This window comes from Perca fluviatilis, chromosome 16 (genome assembly GCF_010015445.1).
Source record: "Perca fluviatilis chromosome 16, GENO_Pfluv_1.0, whole genome shotgun sequence".
Lineage (NCBI taxonomy): Eukaryota > Metazoa > Chordata > Actinopteri > Perciformes > Percidae > Perca > Perca fluviatilis.
Window position 1 is genome coordinate 34699957 of NC_053127.1, and position 20492 is coordinate 34720448.

Here is a 20492-nt window from a genome sequence, read left to right on the forward strand (position 1 = left end):
ACACAATACAGTAATGTGAGCTATTTAAATTAGCTGGATACATGGTTAAACCTCATTGGCTCTTACCAGCGTATCATTGTGTGTACTTTGTCTACAGCAATCCCACCCATCAGTCCCAAAACATCCCAGTTAGAAAGGACACGTGTAAACATAGTCTTTGTAAATCTTTAAACTTTTTCCCTGAAAGAACCAAGCAGACCCCGCTTGTTGCAAGATCCAAATTTTCTTCAAAACTTCACATTTTCAGCATATAGCTTGAAGTTTGTTGTTGTTTTCCAAAGGTAAGGGAGTTTGACTAGGGCAACCTTCCAGACTGACTGATCCATCCTGAGCCACCAGGTGAAGTTCCATGTACTGTATGGGTAAGCAGGGATAGTACTAGACACCCAGAGGTCTTATGGTTTTTTACCAGGGCAAGAGAGACGCCATTGTTCTTTGTTTGTTTGCTTTAAAAGGTGAAATAAACCTAACAAAATGCTTGCCTGCACAATGAACGTTTTTATTCTCTGTGTGAGATACATTCCTTCGGTACCTCAGTGGCTGTTTGATTTTGAGTTTTTTATTTGTTTAGTCTGAGGACAAATCACTATTACATACACTATTAATTGATCTCTCCCTATTAACACATCTATTTCATAAGAGACTTTCTTTTGATAGATTAATACGGAGCCAAATAAGTATGGAAGCTTGCACTTTATTGGAAAAATCAAACAAACAAAAATATAATCTGCAGGGACAATGCAGCAAATGTGCTCAGTTAATGGATCCAGGGCCACTTTTATGTTCAAACCATCTTTCATACCTGCACTCAACCACTGATTGGCAGGAAAAGTTTTATATACACAAAGCACCGATCAACAGTGCTCTATTCTCCTGAACAACTAGACCTCTCTACACCAGCCCATCCCCACCCACCCCTCGGTTACCATTCTGACCCGAGCCTACACCCGATGCTTCCCTTTGCCCCCACATTGTCCTAAATGCCCCAGTGCTCGCCTATGGAAACATGATCTGAGCATGAAAGGGGCCCTGCACATTCAGGTTGGAAAACGGCAGCCAGGAGCATTGTTAAATGTAAGAATAAATGGCATGCCAAAAGCGACAAAAGCATAAATGCAGATTCCTTTCCAATGATTATGCTGCCTCGATCACAAAATGTAGTGCTTCTGCTGTTGTGAAAAATGTTCCCTTGCCAAATTTGTAGAAATTGACCCCACCAATTTGACGGTGTTAATGAATTATAACGTTCATAAACATCCTCATTGTGACCTCTGGAGCCACAGATAACTGTACAATGCATCATGCGAGTACAGAGAGTATTTAGTGCCCCAACAGCAAAATGTGTCATCTCTTTAAACTTTATATTAACCTCTTTTCAAAACAAAACAAAAATCATCTCAATCACTCAAAATCCAATTCTACAATCAATCATACCCATGTATAAACCTGAAGACCTTCCACAAGGGGGAGGTCGGTGACTAGTTACATTTACTTTTTTTGTCATCTTCTCTGTAGGTAATCATAAATAAATACAAGCAATACACAAGGAATGTCTACTACAAACAATACATACAAAAGTGTGGTATAAAGAGGAGTTTGCAATTGTTTTCCTAATTTGGGGATGCTTTAAGAAGGTAATCATGATTGATAATCAAATAAGTGACTCTCCCAGCACCTGGAGAAAGAGGAACAAAAAAAGACAACTCAAACAGTGTGTATGTCTGACAACCTGACTTTGTTATTTCCCCAGGTACATAAACCGTGATGTCAGATAGCTCTTTCCTCTCGGTTGTTGCGTTTCTATCAAGTAGGGGCGGATTCCTGTCCACATGGTTTTGAATGGCAGCACGCACTCTTCTTCTCCTTCTGTGACTTCGACATGACTAGATGGGCACAATGTCCGCTGTGATGCCTCTCTGAGATGGTCAGAGTTGCTCCCAGTCACTGTGATTTTATTCAACAAGTCTTATTTGGGCCTTTTATTCTCAGAGCAAGTTCATTAGAAGCAAACTGCAGGTTTGCTTGGGTAGTTGACTGTCGTGAATCATCTTCAGATGGGAAAGACCCCCCCTCACCTTTCAGGTTACATAAACTGCATCTGGTAGGACACACACAAAAAAAAAACAGTCAACTCTCTTTTTTTTTTAAACCTGAAAAACAGTTGCAGTCCCAGTAATGCAAGACCAGTATCCAGACATCTAATGCGTCTCCAAACTAATTCTCTATGTACATGAATAAAATGCTAAAATGCTCCAACAAGGCAAAATAAAGATGGCGTGTGAAGCTTGGATTGCAAAATAATAGCTCCAAAATCACAAGAGACTAGTATTGCTGATTATTTTAAGTTCATTTCTCAGATAATCTGTAATATTTATTCTTAGAAAAATTTGTCTGTAATATCACCTGATGAATCACATCAACGGCAGCCTTTTTTTGTTTCAGACAATGAATCAGACATTGTGATTTTGTCCTGTTGCTATGTATTGCTATCGCCAAGGCATGTTACAAACAACTTCACTTTTTAATAAGTCCATGGACATGGAATTCATGCCTGTGTGGAACAAGTATAATTCTCAAACTGTCACATTTCATCATGACACTAGTCTTGAGCAAGTAGAGCTTTGGTGGTTACACTTTACTTGAAGGTATCTACATAAGAGTGACATGACACTGTCATGAATGTGTCATCACATTATAAACAAGTCATAAACGTTTATGACATAACGCTTCTTTTAGTAAGTGTGATTCAGTTTTTGTCATGACAAGTTATGGTTAGGGTTAGGGTTCATGTGTCATGACAGTGTCATGTGTTCATGACAGTGTCATGTCACTCTATGTAGATACCTTCAAGTAAAGTGTTACCGCTTTGGTTTCCTGCAGGAGACAAGAAATAGATGCATAGGATGTAAAGCAGCCAGCTGGGGAGTCAAGTGTGATGGCATCTCACAGGAAAGGTTTGTGACTGGCACCAAAATCAGCCATTTAACAGCCAGTTCTGCTCAAACGAAATAGAAATAAATATGCATTTTGTTGACACACTTGGGACCTGGAGTTGCAATTACATACAGACGACAAGCGGTATAAGAAATTCTGCAGAGAGAGGTCCTTTCCCTGCAGCTCTGAGGGGGCTGAGACTGGAAGGACTAGGATTGCGGGTGACTGAAGCCTCTTTTACAAAAGAGATTCCGCAACACTGCCGTAAAGAACACTTGCTATTAGGGCTTTGCTTTTTGACACTGAGCCAAACAATGCTGGCATAATGCTACCCCATTGTGTGATTTAAGATAGCATTGCAGAAGCAAAAGAGGCTTGACATGTAACAACGTCGTCTGCGTCTAATGCGTGTGTGTGTGAGTGGAGGCCTCTCGTACTAGCTTTCCCTTTTACACAGAGGTTGATTCAGCTCTGTCCTTACCTGCCGGCTTAACGACAGAACAAACCTGTCCCCCATTCTGTGTCGGTGCCATTTATACAGAAGGCGAGGCGGAATGACTGCACAACAGTCCTGCCTTGAACCAGCTGTGTGAAAGCTGTTTTTTCAAAGACGAGAGGATGAAAACAAAACAGCAGAGAAATGGAGAGTCGGGTCGTGCAATCGTTTCTATTTTCATATCGTCCAATCATGGTTACCCGAGATCGCCAATAGGTAGGAGTCAGAGGGGGTGGGGGGAGTTATATCACAGCATGCCAATGAAATGCCACCATGGGGCGTCATAGGGAGCGCAGCGCAGCGCCGGACGCAAGTGTCTTTGCTAGTTTAAGACCAAGGCAGTCCTTTGTTTCCCGTCCAGTGCCCACGTCGTTTAAATAGCAAATGCACCTGCGCCCATGGGCGTACTGGTCTTACAGGGAGGTGTGTTCAGGTGCATTCTGGGCATGCTGGTCTTACAGGGAGGTGTGTTCAGGTGCATTCTGGGAGTATTGCTATCTTGAGGCAGCGAGAAGTGATTGCGCCATTGACCAACAAAAACCTGGTCTAAAGTCAATAACGCAGCATTTCATTGTTATTTTAACAGGAGCATTTTTAAAATGTGCCTAGGCTTATGCACAGCACGGGCACACTATGCTTGTTACACACACACACACACACACACACACACACACACACACACACACACACACACACACACACACACACACACACACACACACACACACACACACACACACACACACACACACACACACGCAGCAGCAAAAGATTAAAAATATTACAGTGCATCATAATAGCAAAGTGCCAAGGTCCAAACGCGCCTGGCTTTTAAAGGGAATGGGAGATGACCCTCTGATTGGTTTATTGCATGTTACGCCCAAAACACACCTATGATTAATGAAGACACTAAGTACAACCTTTTTGAACCATGCGCACGGACCATTGTTTCCGCAGTCATACTAGCAAAAGTGGATTTGGACACGCCCTAAATGCATCTGCGCCAGGCGCTTCACGCCGTGTGCTTAGATCATTAAAATAGGGCCCTTAGTGTCAAGGAATAACGTTAACATTTTTCATCCATCGATTTTGAGTAAGTTACTTGTTATCCGAATTTGATTATTAACAGTTTATGGGTGAATAAACACATTTCTACTGTTAAAGGGGTGATAGAATGCAAAACCGATTTTACCCTGTCATAGTTGAATAACGACAGTTTGGTGGGTAAATAGGACATACATAGAAGCTCAAAATCCCATTGACACCTCTTTCCTCTACAAGTCTCACAATTTGAAACTGCTGCTGAAAACGGGCAAATCTCAACAAAGCTAAAAGTTGACGTCAACTTCCCAACTCCTAGTCTTTGTCACGCCCCAACATTTGCATAGGCTACACCACTGACCTCAGGTCAGCTTAGTCTTCTGAAACTAGCTAGGTCACGCAGATCTCCAGAGGTCCGCTATTTAATTACTAAATTCACTTCGGAGACTTTTTTTATGCGAGAAATCAACTATGTAGAGGTCAAATATGGGCCGTTTTACGAAAGTTGACTGTGTCGCAGTTCAGCAGGAGCTCAGCAGGCTAACGTTACAGCGGCCAGTGCTGCCTCGCCACACAGCGTGTCATCATTCATAGATCCGGCTCGCTGTGAGCTAAATGGATCTCTGTCACGACCAGAAGCCCGCGGTGCTCCATACACACAAAGTCACCGTTTCTGGGTTACTGGACTACTACATGCCGAGGCCCTGACGGAGCTCCAGGGCCTGCAGCTAGCCGTGATCTTTACCCATAGGATTGAAGGGACACCAGCAGCTAACGAAACCCCTCAAATTCACAAAAATGCATTAAATTGAAATCTGACAAAGTGTTAGCTTTATATGACCTTAGGGTAGCTGTAAGTGGTGTGATGAAATTCAAACTGTAAATATATTATAGTTATGCCGGCAGCCGGACAGCTGCGTGGAGCCCCAAGCCCCGGTTGTCCAGTAGCTAACCCATAAACGGTGACTTTCTCCTGGGTATGGAGTGCAGCAGGGCTGCCGCTGTCTCGTCAGACTGGGTGGACCTCCTGAAATCCAACACGTCTTACCAAATTTACAATTAGCCATACATTTTCGTAAAACGGCCCATATTTGAGCTAGAAATATAGTTGATTTCTCGCGTAAAAAAGTCTCAGAAGTGAATTTAGTAACGAAACATTGCAATGTCTGGAATATGAGACCTGCTGTCGAGTCTCCAATGTGTTTCTATGTGGTTCGCTCAAACCAATCAGCGCGCAGCTCATCTAAATATTCATGTTCATACCATATTTGGAAGAAAAGCTCTTGTTACAAATAAGGCCATATTCACAGGGTAGTTATGGGCCCATAAAATAGCATTCGGGCAATTTTCAACCCAACCAATGTTACATACCACATTAGGAGACCTTAAGGAACAGTGTGAAATACCCTATATAATCATTCTATTACCCCTTTAAAATATTTTGTAGTCTGTTTTTAGTTCTGCAAGTTATTTATAATTGCTGGTGTCGGCAAAACCAACATTCAATTGTAAATATATGATTCTATGCCTAACGGAGAGGGTTAGATTTGAGAGCTTGGACCCACACAAATAAACTCTCAACCTATGGAGGAATATTTGACTTGCTGTTGACTTTCTCTGGTTCAGACAGGCTGGGTCACTGAGCCCAGATGGAAGGAGTGGGACATTGTAGATGTGGACATCCATTACCTGTGCACCTGGATTGGGGCCAAAGGGGTTGGCTGGCCTCATGACAGGCTGGGTGTACATCATAGTGGGCTGCGTCATCATCATGGAGCCCATGTGGGGAGGCTGAGAAAAGAGAATGCAGTAAGGATGGATTATACAACCTAAACCCACAAAAACACCTCCCAAAATAGGGTTCAACAGGGAGTTGCTGACATTTCCATCTGCACTGAAAACTATGTGGTACTGAAGGAAACCAGCCTGTTCAGTGAGGATGACACGACTGAGCATCATCACTCATCACTCCTGCTGTAGTCTTTAAAGGACTCATTTCAGCCCGTCGTGCTGGCAGAAGGCGACACATTTACTGTCATTCAGTGAACAGACTCCTCTCTCAGATACTGACTTATTCCCTCAAAGACAGCACATGAAAGTACTAACACTCATTTTTAAAGATAAAATAAATACTGTACATGTTGAATACTTTTCAGAATACTGCACACCACACACACCAATTTATATATAAGAAAATCTCCTTGCATGCGGCCAGAGTCGTCTGTGTGTGTGTGTGTGTGTGTGTGTGTGTGTGTGTGTGTGTGTGTGTGTGTGTGTGTTTACCATTGCATATGCCATCATGCCTGTCGGTGTGGTTGCAGGGAATGCCATGACAGATGGTGCCTGAGGTGACATAAAAAGACAAGATGATTCCTTCTACAGAATGAGGACACCGCCAACCCCAACTCACAGTTTATTATTAGATTATCAAATTCAAGTTAGACTTCAGCTTGCATTTTAATACAGTAACTAAAATTAATATATTCAGGAATGTCTTCAATGCAGTTGATTCTGTGACAAGATGGAGTACTGCAACACTGACGGGGGTTACCGACCAACGTCCGCCAGCCCGAAGTGCTCGCAGGCGGGGTCGAGACCGTAAACATAGACCAGGGAAGAGAGGGGGGCTAACGTTTGACTAAAGCTAACTCCTTATTGGCTGTCATTTCCTCGCCAATGTACGGTCTCTGGAGAACAAAATGGATGAACCTAAGCTGTGGATCACCACTCATGAATGGATTATGGACTGCAACATAATGATTTTCACGTGAACAACAGTGGCTTTCCCGATAACGCTGTTGAGATTAAAAGGGACGCTACGTCCTCGGGTCTCATTCTGATCAACCTTGGTGGCCAAAGTGGGCCACCCACAGGGGATATTTGGTGGCCACAGAGTACCTGTTTGAAGCCACGGGCCAGGTTTAATGTTGATCCCTGCAATAGAAAATGAATACACCCCCTTGAACAACTGTCAGATTATGTTGACCTATAACCTGGAATTAAATTCAATAAATCAATGTATTTTTCGTAATAATCTACAAATGGTACTTAGCCATTTCAAGGTGAAAAAAAGCTAACATCAATTAAAAACAATAGCAATAACTTAGTTTGATAAGCATACACCCCCTTTACTGTAGCATCAATTATTACTAGTCCTATGGAATAACCAAATGCCTTCAAGAACATACATTATTGTCTGATCATGTATTTCATATTTAGTATTAACCCCAAACTGTTGGAAAGAGGCTGAACAACATGTATGCCACGAGACAGTGAAACTTTCTGCTGAAAATGTGTCAACTACTACCAAAACCTGTTAAGATTTCTTTAACAGGAGAATGACAGACAGAGGTAAAGGAAAGCAAAAAGGAGAGTGGGATGAGTCCTGGTAGAAGTTGGTTACTGGCAGGTGCTCCTGGTGGAAAGAGATTAGAGAGAATATAGTACAGACCCTTTCCTTTCCCTTCCTTCTCCAACAGCCCCTGCAGTGATAACAAACCCAGATTTGTCTAACGTTCAGCCCTCTCGGGAAGGATACATTTCATTAACTATTCAGTCATTGGCAAGGGAGGCACAAGTGAGTCAGACATGACGCTGGTGCCAAAACTGGTGCTTTCATCACAGACTGTGCTTGTTTCATGGCATCGATGGCTCTCCTTCAGAATTCTTCCCCACTGACAATGTTTGGTTTGTTTGAGGAACATCTCACTCAGCGTTCCTCAGATGGTCAATAATGACATGATGAGGCTGGTTCTTTTGCATCATGTTAGGGGTTATCATTTTAACACTAGAAACAGCAGATCATCTGTTTCCATCTAGTTGGTATAGGAAAATCGGATTTCATGATCCGCATGTTTGATTTGCCATAGGTTTTACTCCGATGCCCTTCGTGACTGTATACTATGTCCTTAGAGTGCAATAGATTCTGAATTTGCAGCAGTCAAAAACTCACTCACTCAGAAAATGATTATGTCTGTCCAGAGGCCTGTACTACGAAGCAAGATTTGGGGTTACCGAGGTAACTTAAGGTTCAACCCAGGGTTTTGTGTATCACGACGGTGGATCACTTGTTACCGGGTTCAATCGCTGTGGTAACTTATGCTGAACACATAACCTGCTTGCCAACGCGCACATCGGTTTTAATTATATTTTTATATTTTTTATTTGCTCTCACGATCGCTTACCACTGCCAGGGTTGCAACTGAAATAATAGGCTAAACCAACGACAGTTTATGGAAAGCACAAGTGTAATTATGGTCAGATCTTGTGCCTGACTGATGGGGAAGTGATATTGATCTGTGTCCGTGTTCTTCATATTTATGTAGAATTATAGTTAGCTCTTCTTATGTAAAATATGCAGCTCTGGTAGATGTTTGCGATTGGTCAAACATCGCCTCTTTTATGTGAACACGCCATTGGATTGGGAAACCCTGGGTTGATTGAACTAGTTGTTAACCACCGTCGTGACACAGCTTATGAGGGACCGCGGTTCTTAGGTCAGGTGAAGACAGGTAACTGAAATAAATCCAGGGCATGTTGATCTGGATTCATAGTACAGGCCTCTGGTGTTGTATATCCTCAACGTTTTGGTTTGTAAAACACCACAAATACACAAGGCAGGACCTAGCACAAAAAGTCTTCCAGGTTCTTAAAAAGCTGAAATTATGGGAAGCTCCAGGTTATGATTTGTTAAGTTTGTGACAGTCAAAATGGCTGTAATTTGATTCATTTGAATTACTGATAACTGAAAGTGCCATATTCGTATGACTTACAGGACTATAAAGAAGACCAACTGCTATAAAAGGCGGCATAAAAATCATTCTTGCCCAACTCATTTGTTTTCCAGGGGATTAAACCAGACAGGTGCAGATAGGTGAGAACCCTACCATGGGTGCAGGGTTCCAGGTGGTATTAGGAGCCATCTTGGGTTGCCAGTTGTTTCCACCCGTCAGCTTCCTCTCACCAGGCTGACTCCAGTGAAGATCACTACAGAGGTGAAGTAAAAATGTTCATTCATTTATGTATAATATGCACTATTAGGGATAGGAAGTTAAATATTATGTGAGTGCATTTACTTCTTTGACGTTCCGTTGCCAATTCCCAGATCTAAAGACGAAAGAAGAAATGGCATGAATAAACAGTCCCAAAAACACACCTAATTTACACAAGGCATAAAATGTAGATACATTTTCCCTGTACTCTTTACATTTTATGCAAATTTGACACATGTGATATTTATGTTCTAATAGTCTGCTTATAGCACAATTAGTTCTATTTATTAAATGTTTGCAGTCATGGTCTAAAAAAAAAAAACTTACTGCCGACGAGATTGGCCAGTGACGAGTCCAGGTCACTGGATACCAGTTTGTGGGCCTGTTGGCCGTTCAGGGTTGTGCCCTGATTGGGTGAGGATGCCACTGTGGGTTTGAGGATATCACCTAAAACATCTTAATCAAAAGGGGGCAGGACAAACGGAAAGAAGGGGGCAGAACAGGTGAAGACAATACAACAGACAATAACACACAAAGACAAACACAGGTACATAAATGGCACACACAAGGACAGAGAGAGAGAATGTTTAGCGTTGATGAGGCAGGAAGCAGGGCAGAAAAAAACTCATCAAGCCAAGACTGTGTGAGAGGAGTGTGTGTTGAGTCAACTCACCCAGTCATGCATATGCCATGCAATAAGCCAAGGCCCCAGAAAGTGTGTTTAACCCCAGAACAAGGGAGAAGAGAAAAAAAATGGATGTGAGACCGTGAGCAGCCTAGAACTCAGTGAGGGTTACAGTACAAACAATAAGTGTGTAAGATATTCAAGGTGACAAATGGTAAGTGTGTGTATCCGTGTGGTCTTCCTGTATAGGATTACCTGTCTGGCTTGACATATTCGCTCGCGTCTCGCGCAAGAAATAGAGGAGACGCCGAAACGATCGCTGCAGCACACGGGCCGACGCGGATGCTACGTGGCCGGTATGAACGGACAGATTGGATAACATGGGAGCTGAAATGAAAATAGCTGTGCTACGCGTCCGGTGTGTTTTCACTGTTACAATTATTTAGGAATATTTCTGAAATTTTCTTATCTGATTACCAATAATATTAAGTAAAAGATGTGCTACTTCGATGCTGATGCAGCCACCGGTTTCTGTCTGTAGTCTCCACTCTACAGCCTCTCTCAATGTCCTGCCCACAGCAATATCTGATTGGTTACACGTCACATCAACACTACTGTAGGCTACTGTGCCACAGACGGTCAAAGCTGCTGCATTGATCGAGTGGAGCTGTGTGTCTAACGTAAGACAGCAGATACCGCTGAAGTTAGATATTTGTATCTCTCTCTCGCTCAGTCAGTAATCAGTCAAATCACAATAATCGATCAAATTAGTGACTAATTCGGACCACACAAACAAATCAAAGTCCAGCACATTTGATTTTCCATCACCTCAAAATAAGTCAATGAATGTGCAATCTGTCCACCCGAACTTCAGGTGGCAGCAGAGTACATGAGGTCTGCTGGCTCCTAAAGGCCAGTGGGAAGATAAAATGGCAGTGCATGTAGGAGCACAACACTTACCTGTAGAATCCAGGTTGTTAGCATTGGTGTTGTTGCCAAATACTGACTCAAAGTCGACATTAAGGCCTCGAGGGTTCTGTGGCTGCTGGAGTGTTGGGGAGGCTGTAAACCCTGTTGTGACAAAAAAAATAAAAAATAACTATCAGTATACAAATATTGACTTCACAATACATCTGTTCCAACTAGGAAAGCGCAATGCTATTTAAAAATCGCCACCAAAAATTAAACATTTTCAAGTTCCCTGCTGGACAACAAAAACTACACTTAGTGACGCTTCTTGTGCTTAATAGTCAATCTTGGATTTTCTTCTTGTGTTTACTCCAAGAATTAGAGTAATTTGAGTCCGCTTCTGTAACATGGAAGACTAAGAAAGACTTCGTTACCCCTTGGTTTGAAAGTGCCGGCATCCAGACAGTCTGGCGGTCTGTCTGTGGCGCAGGGCGTGTGCGATTAAAGGAAGTGATCACTATCTGATGTAAATGATCGGAGTAAGGTAATAGGGGTGAATGCAATCCTCGATCAGTTAAAAAAAATGCCCATATCGGCTCTGATCTGATACTTGTGATCGGGACATCACTACTTGGAACACCTTGATCAACCTGGAAATACCTACCTCTGAATAGACCAGCAACAGCTGGGGACTCAGATTGGAAGAGTGGAGTGGTGTTGTAAGGGCTTGGCCCACAGAAGGAGTCTGACACACAGCAACAACAGCAGACATGCAAAGATCCAGACAGAGAAAGAAGAGGGAGGAAGAGAGGAGAAGATTATGAAGATATGAGACCAGAAAAACTACAGCAGTGAAAGGGCAGCAAGGAAGCCAAGCAACGGTGGGAATGAATTTCTAACAGAGGAAAAACAAAGATCAGGATTTGCAGGACAAAAGCGCAGGAAGCCGGCACTCATCACATGGCTAGACTAAATACAGGGCAAAATTCAGGGCAGCGTACAACTAGTGGCTTACCACAAAACAATGCAGACTCACAATCATAGGCTTGCAGGAAGCAGAGAGGAAGAAAGTCGGCATGTTTAGCAGGAATGCTCTGTGTTAACACTCTTGACTCCCAGCATAAGACACCGTGTCAATCTAGTTCTACTCATGACAATTCACAAATGTTACAAAACATCTCACTACTCTCATCAGCGATCTAGAAGCCAGACAGTTGTCTGTACCTGTAATAATTGTTACTATTGAGAAAAAAAACCTGCAAAAATGATGGCCATCGATGGCTTGCATCTTGAATAAGTTTCTCTTTCTTTTCGTTTCTCTCTGTTGTTCTTTCACATAACTAAAAGTCCCTTTCACACATGCACTGCAAAGCTGAAATTATCTAAACATTACCCGGAGGAGCTGTATGTGAGAAAGCAAATGTCCCGATCAGTTGGAGCGGACATTAAATGGACTTTACCCTGCCACGAAAAAGTCTGTGTAATGTCCGATTGTGTGACCAGAGCAGGTCATTATGCGGGAGAGTTCACAGCGAGCGAGTTGATGACATTTCTATCATAAAGCCGGTGTGAAACCATTGAAGAAGAAGATGAACAAAAATGTCTAACGATGACGAGATTCGGGAACTTTTGTCGGTAAGGGCCGACGCCAAAAATTGCCACAGAAATTCAACAAATGGCAAAAGACTCAATTGTTTATGACCAAATTACAAACTGGCTACATGACCGTGGTGTAATCCGCGTCATCATATCCTGCCTCTTGTACGCTCTACCCAAACAGAGCACTTCTAGTAAGCGAGAATGTGTCTGGCATGGACCATCTCCTTTTGTGTGCTACATGTGAGACACAATCCAGACCCAGCTGCTGAGTCGGGAACTACCTTTCCCGATTATTCCGACAACACATGAATGCAGCACAAATGATTTGTGTATCTGCCCCGTGATTCAAATTCTCCTTTGTGTTTTTTCTTAAAATGTATTTGTTTTTGTGGGTATATGTTATGTGCTTCTGTACATTTATACTCTCTGACTCCCATAGTGCCCAATCTTAAATACAACAATACACGATTGTAATGCAAGCTAACACAACGTTATTATTATTGTAGTATATAAAAACAACCAGCAGGGAATGGGGTAGGGAGGGTGGATTATTATGTACTGTATTTACAAATTGAAAATCTGATTAAAAAAGAAGAAGAAAAAAAAAAAACAATGCCAGAGAAAAGTTTGAGTCAAAAAAGGTATCGTAATGATCTGGAGAAAGACCAAAAATTCTGCTGATAAAGAGGGACATTCATGCAACAAAGAGTTTTGGCCTTTGAAATACAAACAGAAAGACAGAAAGCAAATAAAAGATATAACAGTCTTAATCAAAGAGAGTTAGCCTGATTGTGGAAGGAAACACATATTTGGTGTAGGGGCAGCATGCCAAATCTTGGATGAATGTGAGAAAAGTGTCAGGCAATGTTTTGACCAGTGACCCTGGTGCTCTGAAATATACATCTATGTACTAACTCCATAACTATTTTAAATTACATAAAACAATCAGCCTGTCAGTACAGCACATTAACATGTGTGGACACAAAATGAAATCTAGTCTGTAAAAGAAAAGAAGATGCGGCAAAACAATCCCACCAAACACTTCATGGCTAGGAGTCCTAGAGGACAGGTTGCCAGCGTCCGAGGACGCTGTGGACAGGTGGACAGCATCGACAATAGGTAGTGTGAGGAAAGGGTTTGAGTTGGGAATGGATTCCTCCACAGCTTCTGCAGCAGAGGTGAAAGGTTCTGAGTTATCCAAGGGGGTGAAAGAAAGACAAGCTAAAAAGAAGGAACAGAGAGATTATGGTGGAGAGGAAGATGAGAACATTTTAAGAGAAGTTGAAAAAAAGTGCATGCAAGATGATGTACAAGGGGAAAAAATGTCAGTGATGCAGGTAAGAAGGATTAAAACAGTGTTAAAGATACAGCGACAGGGTGATGTCATGCACTCTGTTGCACTGCTCTTATTGGCCCAAATTTCCTGTCTGACAATCAGCTTTATCACAACCGCTTTAAACAGGATAAGAGTCGTCATTATCAGAATGGTCAGAGTCCAGCACACGGGCTGATATCCAAAGACACTATATGCTGTATATGATGTTTGTGTTCAGAACAAGTGTCAATTTGGAGAATCTTACAATGTTACCTGTTACTAATAATACAATAAGTGCAAACATGAACAAGCCAATCATATGGTAGATACTGTAAATATATAGCGTTGCCATTTACTTACAAGCTCTTATTGCATTTGACAAGAGTCAAAATGTTGATCTTTGTCAGGCAATAATTAGTAAGAATCAAATGTGCTTTAACTCTTACTTTGGAAAAGCTTTCCCCCTACAATAAATAACTAAAGTTACGTGGAATTAATGAGCATAAACTTTTTGGCCTAATCTGAAACTTTACTTTTAGTCTGCTCATTAATATCTTAAATTGCAGGCAAACACTGCTGTCATATGTCATGTATTTACATACCTTATGATATGACACTGGAGTCAAAAAGCACGCAACAGAAAAAGTTAAACATCAACTATAGTTCAAAATATATGGCCAACACCTTAAACACTTTAAACTTACCATTACTAATACCTGAGTTGTATTCTCCGCTCGTCTTTAATTCTGTTCTTCTGTATTCATATATACATTATATTTAATCATAGGTACATAGGAATCATACTACGGAATGTGTGTACTGAGGGGAATGTCAGAGATATGTATGTGTGCTAACAAGTATGTGACGTGTATGCGTGTTTGTAAATGTGGAAGCGGGCAGGACTGAAGTGTTGTGAAGAAGAGTGAAGCTCTCACCTCCCCATGTGTTGCTGGTTGAGAGAGTCAGTGGCTGCTGGAAAGCTGGCTGCAGGTCCAGCAGTTCATTGGCTGCCTTGGAGGTGCTGGAGGGAATAAGCAGGAAACCATGGGCATGGAAAAAAAACATTGCTATTAGAAGAAAAACTATATGACTGCAGTTTTGTCCTGAGCAATGAAGGGTAACACAAAGATATTTTTTATTCATTCTTATCTCTGTGTACAAATTCTGGTCTTAAAATTGTTGTTAGTAGGTTACGTTGGCCCCTATTTGCATAAGTATATTCCCTCCCCCCCCCGCATTTTCTTGTGCATCTAAAGTTATCAGTAGTGCTGCTGCAGCGCCCTAGTTTATAAAACAGGAATCAAAGTTTCTAATCTTAGAGAACTCAGGTACTGTAAACCATTTTCCGATTAGGTTGCGTCCTCCGCCACGCGGTGTTAGCTTGTCACTGATGACATTCATTCATTCATTCATTCATTCATTGTTCTTGGAAATTGGGAACTTCTGATGAGGAAAAATGCAAAGAAACGGTACGTCCATGTCAGAATTCACAATCCCCGCAACGTGGGCTTTGGGCTGGATCGTGCCGCCATCTTCGGGAGACGGCACCACCTACAACGCTCGATTGATTTTATCAATAAAGGGGCGTAAAATGTATATGGCCCCTTCTTCTTTAAGCACTGCACATTCTGATGCTCAGGTTGGTTCAGATTTTACACTGTTAGCCATGTTGTGTCAGCTAATAATGTTAGCAATGTGAGGCGCAAACCCCGCACTCGGGTCGTGTCCACTGCCACGCCTCCCATTCATTGTCTATGGGAGCAGCCGTGCAATACAGATAAGCGGGGTGTTGAATTGCCTGCTCCTCATTTGCATAAAGTTGAATTCAGGCTACTTTATGCAAATCAGGGGTGTCCAGCTCAATCGCTGCCTAACGAAAACTCACGAAAAATCTTTTAAACTGACCGTTGTTGATCTAAAACTAAGACAGATTCAGCAACTTATTTCTCACATAAAATCTTTTCAGAAACACATTTCGGTTAACTATTTTCATAAAATAAGATAGTTTCCAAACGAGCCGCCATGTTGGTCTGCAGACAGCCCCATATGTAGCATTCGTCCAATCAGGTGCAGCCATCACAGTTGTAGGAGGGTGGAGCCTGTTTTCTTCGCTTGTCAGTGCTCAGTGAAGAGAAACCGATAACTGCTAGTGGCAAGCCCACTAGCAGGCAATGCTGGGAAGCCAGGCATCCCTGCAGTCAAAATAAACCGCCACAGCGGACATGAACCATGGCCAATAAGGAGAAGGCGGTGCGTGCTGCCCGTTCTTCCTCTGCCTCTTCTTGAACTGCTTGAGCGATATCAAAAGTTGGTTGGATCAGAATTTTCTCTGTCTCAATGATAATAAGACTGAAATCGTTGTGTTTGGTCGTGCTGTACATTTTAGTGCCTGTGTAGATGCTCTTGGTACTTTAGGTTCCCATATTCAACCTTTTACCAAGAATCTGGGTGCGATTTTTGACAGTGCTTTTAAATTTGACAAACCGATTAGTTCTGTTGTTAAAACCAGTTTCTTCCAGCTGAGCCTTTTGGCTAAGGTCAAGCCTTACCTGCTACGCAAAGACTTTGAAAGAGTCATACATGCATTTATTACGTCCCGTGTAGACTACTGTAACTCTTTGTATGTTGGATTGAATCAGTCATCCCTTCGTCGGTTACAGTTAGTCCAGAACGAAGCAGCTCGACTTTTAACCGGGACCAAAAAGAGTGACCACATTACACCGGTTTTGGCCACGCTTCACTGGCTTCCTGTTTGTTTCAGGATTGAATATAAAATTGTATTAATTGTTTTCAAAATCTTAAATGGGTTGACGCCTTCTTATCCATCGGAGCTTTTACATGTCCACACACCTGACAGAGCACTGAGGTCTTCCAATCAGATGCTCCTCGATGTGCCCAGATCCAGGTTAAAAAACAACGGTGACCGAGCCTTTGCAGTGGCTGCTCCAAACCTCCGGAATAGTCTACCTATTCATGTAAGAACAGCTCGGACCATTGAAACAATCAAGTCCTTGCTAAAGACCCATTACTATGCATTGGCTTTCAATTCAAGTTGAGCTTTGATATCTGGACCTTTTTCTATGGTTGGTTATTTTGTATTGTGTATTGTTTGTATATTTTATCTATTTGATTTTGGACCTTGTTAAGAACTTTGGTCAACTATGGTTGTTTTTAAACGTGCTATATAAATAAAATTATAGCTAAGGTTATTTCAGCCCCCCGCTCAGCTAAGTGCTGCGTTAGCACTGTTGACTGTGTTAGCACAGTTAGCTAACTGCTGCCTCCCCAACTCTTATCTCCACGGCTACACTGCTCTCATCTTAGACTAAACTGATATCAGTGTGGACTGGAGAATGTTACGCATCATGCCGCATCTCACAGGTGAAAGCTGCCAATCTACAGATGTCATACAGTCAACACTGTTCTTTTTAAAAAGGAACTCTGGGAGATGAGGTCCCAGAGGCACGTCTGTAATTACATCTTACCGCCACAGCTGCCACTAGAAACAACCTAACTCAATATAACGGACAACAACTTTAAGTAATTCTTCCAACTAAATTAATCAACATCAATCTACCAACCTTTCAGCTGCAACAGGCACAAAAAACTCAAAAACAAGAAAAGCTCAAACTCATCAGTTGACACAAAACAAAAAAAATTGATTTAATTCCATTATTTGTCTTCAAATGTCCAAACTTTAATTCATGCCATTTATTAAGCATTTGCCATACATTGATATATTTGTGGTGGCCCGCCAAAATATCAACAATGACTGCCACAGATTGATTTTCAATTTTAGTTTTACTATTAAAAAGGGGTAAAATCTAATTCTATTGTAGAGCTGCGCGCAGCACATTGATTCGCTGATCCCCCCCCCCCCTTTCGCAAACACATTTGATTTAGTGATTTAGTTTGTGTATTGTAAGTTATTCACAAGCATGTAGGAGCCTAGCTAGTAAGGCTGTAAGTTAACGTTCGAATACAGCTGGATTGACGAGGTTAGCACACTGTACATAGCAGCTAGCGTGCACATGCACGCACTCCCCTCTCTCTGCAGTAATTGACAAGAGTGACGTGTGTGTTTATTAAACACTAAGGTGAAGAAATAGAAGAGAGAAGTAGAATTAAGGTTAAGTTAGACTGTCATTTACATAATTATCAGATCTCCTTTTCAGCTTTTATTCCCCAGTTTTGAAACATCTGCAAAAGAGTGTGGTCTAAGATTATACTAGTGCAGTGGCAATTCGGGGGGTGCACTCTCAGAAAGGGCTGATTGCTTGGCCCCCGAAAGCGTTGCTAGCAGTGTTCGAGAAACTCTCTTCTGACTTCACACTTGACACTGCACTCCCTTGGGTCCTCAGCAATACACCTGCCGAGTGTGAAGTTGATAGGATGAATGCTTCTTATATACGAAGGACAGTCATATGTACATGCATACATACACAGACAGATTCCTTCCTTTATAGTTTATAAGGTGATGGGCAAATTACACCAAATATGACATGGTCACTCAGACATCATATCTACACATGTCGAACAAATGTGGTTGCAATAGCCCTAAGCATTCAGGACAATTTTTAACACTTTGAGGTATGGAACATAAAAAATCCAAAGAAGTAACTTTTGCGGCTTGTTCAAGAGATGTCCTGTACCAAATTTGGTGATGATTGCTCAAAATTTGTAGGAATACTGAAAAGAAATTAAAGGATTTGGACACAATTCAACATGGCAGAAAAATGTATCTAGACACAAATGGGCGTGGCTAGTATGGATAGATTCATCTGGACCCACATAATCCAGGAAAACATTTTTTTTGTTTCTGAGACTTGCAGTTCAAAAGTCACAGGCCAAAACATGTATGTAAAGTATGTTGCTATAGCACCACCATTTGGCCAAATCTCAACAAATCAAACACAACATGTCTTTGGGTCACTATCAATATACCTGCCAACGGTTCTCCAGCTATGCGAATGACAAACCTAGTTAGAGAAGTCCTGTGCCTCACCTGTTGGTGGAGCTGGGGGTGGAGAAGAGGTCAATGGCAGGAGCTGAGTTTATGGTCCCGCCCATCGTGGAGTCAGGGGATGAGTCTGTGGTTGCTGCAGTAGGATTCTTTTGGAGCTCTTTCAGACGCTGCTCCTACAGTAATTATGATAGTGTAAGCCACTTTCACACATCCACTGCAAACTGGAAATTATTTGAAATTTGTTGTTGTTTCCTGAAGCCAAAGGATTTTGAAAATGGCAACACACAGAGAGCGGAAGGCGAGGGACATTCGGAGCGTGATGTCAGGCAACTATCCTGGAAATAAACGTCCGTTGATACAAACTACCCTAGTACAAACTCTGTGTAATCTCTGATTGTGCAGAGTATGGGAAAATTCACAGCAAGCAAGGCGGCATGCTGAGGATGTGTGCAAAACCAGAAGAAAACCATCTTCTGTGGAAGAATCTGTGAAAAGGAATCTCCAGACCCAGATGTCTAATGACATAGTCCAAAGTTCATATGTAATAACGACTTTAGCAACACGGAGGCTAATCTGTATCCAACTACTCAGTATGATACTATTCAGAATATTTTCCAAATATTTTTAAGTATTTGGCATTTGGCAGTTCACAGTAGAGATAGTCAAGAAACCTGGAAAGAGACCACTAAAACACATCCCACTACTTAAAATCTGTAACAGTTGTTTGGCTATTCATTTGATATAATCACTTAGAGGGAGTTGTAATGACATGACTTCATTAAACTTCAAGGTATAGCAAAATGCCTGCAGACCAAGACCAAGCTGAAAGAAATATGAGTGAGTGAGGAAAATGTACTTTTAGTGTTTTTAGGAGAGTCTGCTCTTCCTCCAGGGCGGCCTGTTTTTCCCTCTCGTCCACTTTGGTGAAAGATATGCCGGTGTTGGCCAGGGAGGAGACTGCATTGGAGAGGGTGCTAGCCCTGAATCGAGGGACAGACACAGAAAACTGTGACAAACCAAGAATCATTTCAGGGCTATGAAACTTGCACATATACATTTTAGCTTCTTGCTTCACCTCTCTGTGAAATTGTGACATAAATGAATAGTTAGTAACTAGATTGTAACTCTGAGAAAAGTACAGCTTACCATCTTGCATGCTGGAAAAAAAACAACTTCAAAATCAGTCCAATACTATCAAGTTGCTGAAGCAAACATGAGCCTCTGCTCTGAGCCTGGATGGCAGCGAGCCAGATCAAGTGAAGCAGACCTACCTGCTGGCTGCTGTTGAGTCTTTGACTTTCTTTCCTTCTAAAGAGGCCAAGTGCTGCTCCAGGGCATCAAGCAGGCTGCTGGGGGCCTAGTGTGAATGTCATTGACACAATAAGTTTCAAAGACTGAGGTAGCCTAATACAAGATGCCATCTCAATAAAAAACTAAAACACTGAAGCATGCAGAGTTATTGCCAAGAGTCCACAAACAGAGATACAGTACTCCCAAATACAGAGAGAGAAAAGGTTTAGATACTTACACAAACTGTAAACTGAAAATGGAGAGATAGAAGGAAGGGAAAAATGCAGAAAATAAAGGTGGCAACAGTCAAGATATTAAGAAAACTT

General features: G+C 41.9%; 1 protein-coding gene across 16 annotated transcripts in view; it reads right to left on the reverse strand.

Moving 5' to 3' along the window:
- Window positions 1–674: 674 nt before the first annotated feature.
- Window positions 675–20492, reverse strand: part of picalma (phosphatidylinositol binding clathrin assembly protein a) — a 61685-nt gene continuing 41867 nt past the window's right edge. Inside the window, exons 10-23 of one of the 16 annotated variants that reach the window (XM_039777176.1) lie at window positions 20405–20416; window positions 20148–20233; window positions 19733–19856; window positions 18916–19049; window positions 14846–14931; window positions 13631–13759; window positions 11661–11741; window positions 11048–11158; window positions 9790–9918; window positions 9547–9577; window positions 9358–9457; window positions 6755–6814; window positions 6161–6262; window positions 675–2098 (exon numbers count right to left, since the gene is read on the reverse strand). In XM_039777176.1, coding sequence (XP_039633110.1) covers window positions 2084–2098; window positions 6161–6262; window positions 6755–6814; window positions 9358–9457; window positions 9547–9577; window positions 9790–9918; window positions 11048–11158; window positions 11661–11741; window positions 13631–13759; window positions 14846–14931; window positions 18916–19049; window positions 19733–19856; window positions 20148–20233; window positions 20405–20416 — 1200 coding nt within the window. In that variant the 3' untranslated portion in view covers window positions 675–2083. Of the gene's footprint in view, window positions 2099–6160; window positions 6263–6754; window positions 6815–9357; window positions 9458–9542; window positions 9578–9789; window positions 9919–11047; window positions 11159–11660; window positions 11742–13630; window positions 13763–14845; window positions 14932–18915; window positions 19050–19732; window positions 19857–20147; window positions 20234–20404; window positions 20417–20492 lie in introns of those variants that run through there. The other 15 variants (XM_039777179.1, XM_039777177.1, XM_039777174.1 and 12 more) reach the window with 15 other exon arrangements.